Source organism: Nesoenas mayeri (genome assembly GCF_963082525.1).
Source record: "Nesoenas mayeri genome assembly, chromosome: 2".
Classification (NCBI taxonomy): domain Eukaryota; kingdom Metazoa; phylum Chordata; class Aves; order Columbiformes; family Columbidae; genus Nesoenas; species Nesoenas mayeri.
In genome coordinates, this window is record NC_137543.1 from 142,835,984 (window position 1) to 142,842,999 (window position 7,016).

The window sequence follows — 7,016 nt, forward strand, 5'->3', positions numbered from 1 at the left end:
AGTTCCTAATTCTCCAGCTTGATTTCAGTACTTGTCTCGCTAGTAGCACCTTTCCACTCATGTCAGATGCCTGATCATGAACATCCAATATACTGTTCCACACTAAAGCAAGGTCACAGAACAGCGTGGGAAAGAAAAGCAGCCCTCTGCATCCATGAGTGATGCTGCAGACAGGAGTACAATGAGCATAATGGGCATTAATTGATTGGAACAGAAGTTGGAAATGAGCATGCTGTGATGCTGGACTAATAGCGATACTTGGAGGCCTGTTGCTTTTCATCTCTGTTTTTCACTGTAATACAGTCTCATAAAAAACAGACCCTGAAAATATTACCGAGTAGCAGCATGCTTTACATGTTAAAATGATCAGCTCGTGAGACCAAAAATCCATCTTCACTATAGCTGTGCAATTCTGCAAGCAACAGTAGAAAAACTCCCACCTTTAAAGGAAGAAAATAACACCTAGGAAAATGTGTGTGAATTTCAACAATTAAAGAAACACTTAGGATACATGACTGGACTCAAACCGAATTCTAATTTTTTGTCTAATTGTTTATCTAGTAAAAATAAGGAAGACACTTCCTGGAATTTCTGTCTCTGACTTCTACAACCTACTTTTTTGTTTCAAATGTATTGAAGGAAGTGTAATAAAAGGACATAATAGATAAACACTCTTGTCCTCTGATTATGACTTTCAATAATGTTATGTGTGAAGTCACGGAAAAAGCAAACCATTTGTACCATAGGAAAAGTTACAAGATCTCTTTGTGTTAAAACTTTGGGGATTTTTTGTTGTTGGTTTGTGTGTTTGTTTTTTCCTAGGTAAGAAAATTAGCTTGTTAGCAATAATGGTCCTGGTGGGTGACAGTCTTCACAATTTTGCTGATGGCTTAGTAATAGGAGCAGCATTCTCATCCTCCACAGAAACAGGTGTGACAACGACTATTGCTATTTTATGCCATGAAATTCCTCATGAAATGGGTAAGAAATATGTATGTGTATTTCTCCTTATTGCCCTTGTATTTCCAGCTTTTTTGACTAATTCTTTCCTGTATGATGTTAGTGGGAAATCTCGCTTATAGCATTATGAAATATAACATCAATGCATGAGATGGATATGTAAAGATGTTATGTTCTTCTCTTTCTCTTCACAAAAAGGAGAGGAAGCTTCTGTCCTCATTATTGGGTACCATCTCATCTCACCTTCTCCAAATGTAAATGCCATCAGGACAGAGTGGCCCTTTATTCTCATGTGTACAGAAACAAAAAGTAGTAAGCTTTGAGCAAGAGCCACCTATGCCTGACACAATGGGCTATCCAAAAGTTTTAATATGCAGCAGAGCCATTTAACAATGTATTCCTCGTGCTACCCTCATTCCTGCTGCTAATCAACAATAACAAGATAATAAAAGAAGATATATGACTCATTTTACTAGCAGACAGGACAGGAAGACAGTTCTATTGAACATAGTCCTCAATTATCTCCTTGTAGTAAATCTTTCAGTGTGGAAGAAGTTGCTCTACACATTGTGTTGATGAACATATATAGGCTAACAAATCTGAGATGAGAACTGCGGATTCTCATTTTTGTTCTTAAATGACTGGAGATTTCATGTATTGTCTATGTAGTAAACTTCCCCAAACAAAAAGGCAGGATGAAGAATTGCTGTAAAACTGGTAACTCTTGTTTGCATAGAAAAGAGATTACCAAAGTACTGAACTGCTAATTCCAAAGACAGACCTTCTTAATTCTGGGGCAGCAGTGTCTCAGTGTCAAAGTGGCATTTCTACACTCATGGAGAAGAATTTTCAAAGTCTTTAAGTGTGGACATGTTATGACATTGTTTATTTTAGAAGAAAAATCTGTCATGGGATCCTGATGTGGAATTTACCAAAGTTAACTAGGTCTAAAATCAGTGGGATTAAACTCAAACTGGAATCAGACTGGCATAGGTTTTTCTGACTTGCAGCACCTGTGAAACAGTGAAAGACCGTGTTGCAAATATACTCACATGATTTGAATTGGCAAGTTCCCAACCAAGAAAGATTTAGAAACTCTGGGAAAGCATGTGAATTCACTTTTGTGTGTATCCAAGTTGGAAATGTCACAGAACATCAAGAACTAACAAAAAGCCACTCCTGTATACTGCGTGCTATCTTTAGGAATAGCTAAACAAATACAAGTCAATATGGTTGGTTTATGTTTTGGGGGTTTTTTTGTTGGTTTGGTTTTGGTTTAGTTTTTGGGGGGGTTGTTTTGATTTTGGTTGTTTGGTTGGTTTTTGGTGGGTTTTGTGGTTTGTTTTTTTTGGTTTTTGGTTTGGTTTTATTTTGGTCTTGTTTTGGTTTTTGGTTGGTTGGTTGGTTTTGGTTTGTTTGTTTTGGTTTTTTTCCCCACACAAGATGAGTTTATAACTAATTCTACAGAAATCTAAGGGTGGTCCTCCATCATTCACTATCTTTGTGCATATCTTAATTATTTTCCTTCATGTTTTATTACCCAGAGTCTTACAAATACATTTATCAGCTAAATAATACATTTTCTGTCTTTTTCTCTATGCAGGTGATTTTGCTGTGCTGCTAAGTACGGGCCTCCCCACAAAGATTGCAATTTTGATGAATTTTATAAGTGCACTAACAGCCTTCTTAGGACTTTATATTGGCCTTTCTGTATCAACTGACCTGTGCATTCAAAACTGGATTTTTACTGTTACAGCTGGGATGTTCTTGTATTTATCTTTAGCGGAAATGGTGAGCGCTTCAGTTGATTTTTCTATTTTCCTTTTAACATAGCCATATCACAAATGAGTGTCAGGCAAAAGTACATAGATGAACTTGGAAAGAAAAAGAATTCATAGCCTTCTTGGGAAGAGTATGTTGTCTGCCATGTGTGGGTACAGTGCTTAGAACAATAGTCTGGTTTTGTTTTGTGCCACTGCCATACTAGGTGTGCTAAGTAATAAAAAGGTGAAATAAAGAGGTTAATACATGAGAAAGGCATAAAGAACTTTTAAAGGGGGAAAGGTAAACAATATATATTTTTAGGTCAGATAGGGTTACTTAACAGAATATAAAGAAACATTTGAATCTGTGGATTTTACAAAATTTTGAAGAAGTTGGTTACTTCTTTCCTTTTATTGCCCTTTTCTTTATATATTTTTCATCCATTGTTTCAACATGAATTTGCATTTCTGAACTAAAATGCAAGATACTTAACCTGTGCTCTTCCTGGCCAGCCTTTCTATCTCAGAGAGGTTTGGATGAGCTCTTAGGCAGTTCAAAACCCATCAGATTGCCTCAAGTTTTTTCATATTTGCCCTATATGTTTCATACTCCCAGTTCAATAGCAATGATCTGACTATAGAAAAATAAAGTGTGAAGACATACATTAGGAGGAAGGTCTAAGGACTGTGGAAGAATGTGGTGAAATCATAACTCATGTCGATGTCTCAGGCCACATTATTTATTGAAGACATGGCTAACTTTTACACTTGTAAGAATACAAAACCATATTACCTTGCCAGCTTTGCCACATGGCTCTTTAACCAACATGTGTTAATGTAAACTTGCTTGCAAGCTTCTGAATAAAGATGGAATATTGTGAGTAATTAGATCAAGAGGGGTCAGGGGAAAAGGAGTTCTAGCTCTTCATAAATTACTACTGTGGTTTTCCCAAGCCTGGCTATCTCTCTGTTGTGTTCACTGCCAACCTCTACCTCATGCCTGGGATATCATTTAATAGGTTCAAGTATAATACTTGAAACCTGACATGTATTATAACTTATTTAATAATCTAGTTACAATAATTGACCTTAGACCTTGAGTATATTTTAGTCTATCTTTGCTATTTTAACAAAAGTAAAGTGAACATAAAGTGCTCCTAAGAGCTTATGAAGAAACTGCATAAGGACTGTGGATATGTCCTGACTGATGTGGTAAATGAGAGACAAGAACACTGTGTACCAAGTTCCATCCTGTTCTGACACAGAGAAATCTGGAAGTGAGGCTGCCTACCTCCTCAATAGGAATGCTTTTGTTATGGGACTAAGAATGGTTTAGGCATATTTCTCCTTCAGTGTAGGATCAATATCCATCAGGGTCCCAGGGTTCATCCACAAGCTCCCAGAACAACATGATGTTTTTCCCTGAGTCTTTAAAGCAATGCGTCAGCTGTAAATCCCAAGACATGACACAGTTTCAAGCAGAGACAGGAACATGTTTTCCCTTGTTCTCAGCTTGTCACCACGATCTTGTTCTTGATGTGAAGAGAAGAAAGATGGGAGAGATAGGAGAGGATCTTATTTCTCTCACCTCCCTTTTATTAATAGAGATTCCAATCAGCCTTTCTCTGCACTTTGCCAAAAGAGTTGACGTTGGGTTGCTCACCTATGTTTGTCAGAAGTGCAAGTGTTGAATATCACAGGGGTTATTTTATTTTAAAAATATTTATGTAGCACTACGGGATCTATAGATCTGAAGCTTTGTATGTCTGTGTAGTACCTCTCAAAAGAAAATCAGCCATGCTTTATTTATTTTTCAACTTTCTGCACAGAAATAACATATTCTCTGCTGCATTCTCATCTACAAACAGTAATCACCAGTGTTCCTGGCAATGGTGTACACATATTTAATGATGTACAAAGCTTAACTATAATTTTCAGTATTTGTTTTTTGGGCTTTCACATATTCATGGCCTTGTCAGAGCAGCAGTTAAATAAGAGAGCAGCAGTTAAATAAAACTGAACAGCCTCACTGGTTTCTGCATTAATATTCAAATAGATAATCAGAGATGTCATAATAGGTAAAGCTATAAAAATGGTCTGTGCACTTGATATCCTGCACATAGGTTAGGTGGAGGGAGCAGAGATCTTCACTGGACATAGGAAGGGTACTACCTGCTGAAAATTCCTTTTTAAAACTTTCTTAGCAACCAACTGTGCATGTAACACATAAATTGGCACTGGCGCCAGTAAGCAAAAATACCAGCTTTTGCAGTGGAAGGGGAAAAACATTTCCTATTGTGCATCTTTAGAGAACTTGTTTACTCATGTGTGGGGAAAGAGGACAAAAGAGACTCATCATATGGATAAATTAGAAAGAACTAAGGTCTCACCTGGAAACCTGAATTCAGACCTAGGTCTTACACAGCATGTTTTACTTATATACAAAATGAAACCCACATCCTCTGAACTCTTACAAGCTGTCAATTCAGATTTTGGTTTACATCAGAACTTTGAGATGTTTACACTTGCTTTAGATTAAAAGTTTCTGATGATCTTTAAATACAAATTAAATATAACTCTGTGAGTTTCTAAGGTATGAATTTGTACCATAATTTAAACCTCTACCTAGTTGTTATGAAGATCCAGGATGTTTGGGTTTGCCTGTCGTTTTTATGCAAAACTTTACCATGGAGGCAGGTTCTTCTCTATAGTTTTTTTTGGACCCATGCCATCCTCCAGAAAAAGAGGAGTGCAGAAGCAGCGGATCCCCTCTGACAGAGGGCAGGACAAGGCACAGCAAATCACTCTGAGCATCCCCAGCTCATCACCTCGCTCAACACCATTCCACCGACTCCTAGTGGTTGAGGCTCTGGGAGCAGAGGGAATATAATTAAGTAGCTTCATCCAAGTGTGGGCTGTGAGTGGAGCAGGAGGGGACTATGGGGAAGTACCAGGAGCACTCGCTCTCATTTTGAAGTTCACAACAAAGAGACAAAAAAAGCCCAAGCAAAACCAACAGTCAGTACCAGGCCACTGTTCTATATTTATTTCTGAAGTTGATATGAAAGTATCAGCAGTCATTAGTGTCTCCTCTGGTTTTTATAATACATAAAGCATATGTACTAAGAGAGTCTGAGCCTGAAGCGTTTTTCACAGGTTTTATTGCAACATACGTTTTGTTTAAACCTTTGATATAAGAGAACCATGTACAGCAGAAGATCAATGTAGAGAGCTTTTAATATTATAAACAGCTGCTGCTCCTTTACTTGATTTAAAACTCACAGAGAAAAACATTAAAGGTCATTTTTCAAGAATATTTAAAAAATAATGTTTTCTACTTGTATGTTTACTAAAGCCCAAGTAAATAGGAGTTGCCAGTTATTTCAGCAAGAGCAGGATTGACCCTATATATAGTACTGAAACAAAAAATTCAAACTAGTTTATTCCCACAAAAGGGAATCACTAATTTTACTAAATAAGCATTTCCTTACAGACAACTGTATAAAATTACTAAAAACTACTGAGAACTTAACAAATTTTGGAATCTAATTTATAATTCTTGTCGATGCTAGTAAAATAATGAAAATGGGTAGAATTTCATTCATTTAAATATTTCACTGTCAAGATCTGTGTTGTTACAATGTACAAAACATGCTGCAGATTAATAGCTGTATTCAGAAACCCAGCATTTTGAAAGTCTTTTTTTAATGAAGTTTGTCTTTTTTTCCCATAAGACTTTTTTTCCCAGAGATGAATATATCTGGCTCTCATTCTGGTGTCTTATTCTTTTTTTAGCTTCCTGAAATGACTCATATTCAGACACAGCGACCCTGGTTGATGTTTCTCCTACAGAACCTTGGATTACTATTAGGCTGGCTTTGCCTCTTACTTTTGGCTATATACGAACAGAAAATTAAAATATAAGCTTTCTGTTGGAAATCTCGAAGTACCACTTATGACAGTGGACAAGATTATTCACAATTTTGTCATGTCTGCTATAGTGATATATAAATTAAGTTGCCGCAATTTTTGTATCTGAATAGTAGATAGCTATTTCACTTTATTAACTTATTCTTCAGATTTTATAATTTTTTTTGTAAACATGAATGTTTAGAATTATGTTTTATTTGTTACTGAGTTTACCAGATCCCATGCTCAAACTCACAGGAGCTTTAGATTAGTTTTTATTGAGACTGTTCTAGTTGAATGCTCTAAGTCAGGGGTGTCAAGCTCATTTATACAGTCCTAAAATTACATTTGTCCCTTTGAAGGCAACTGTGAAGCTGATGTGGC

At 36.5% G+C, this 7,016-nt stretch overlaps 1 protein-coding gene across 1 annotated transcript in view; it reads left to right on the plus strand.

Moving 5' to 3' along the window:
• Positions 1 to 6,647, plus strand: part of SLC39A12 (solute carrier family 39 member 12) — a gene marked incomplete at both ends in the record, with an annotated part of 31,391 nt that extends 24,744 nt beyond the window's left edge. Inside the window, 3 exons of the mRNA XM_080340505.1 lie at positions 823 to 981; positions 2,564 to 2,751; positions 6,519 to 6,647. Coding sequence (XP_080196631.1) covers positions 823 to 981; positions 2,564 to 2,751; positions 6,519 to 6,647 — 476 coding nt within the window. The remainder of the gene's footprint in view (positions 1 to 822; positions 982 to 2,563; positions 2,752 to 6,518) is intronic.
• Between the last annotated feature and the right edge of the window lie 369 nt (positions 6,648 to 7,016).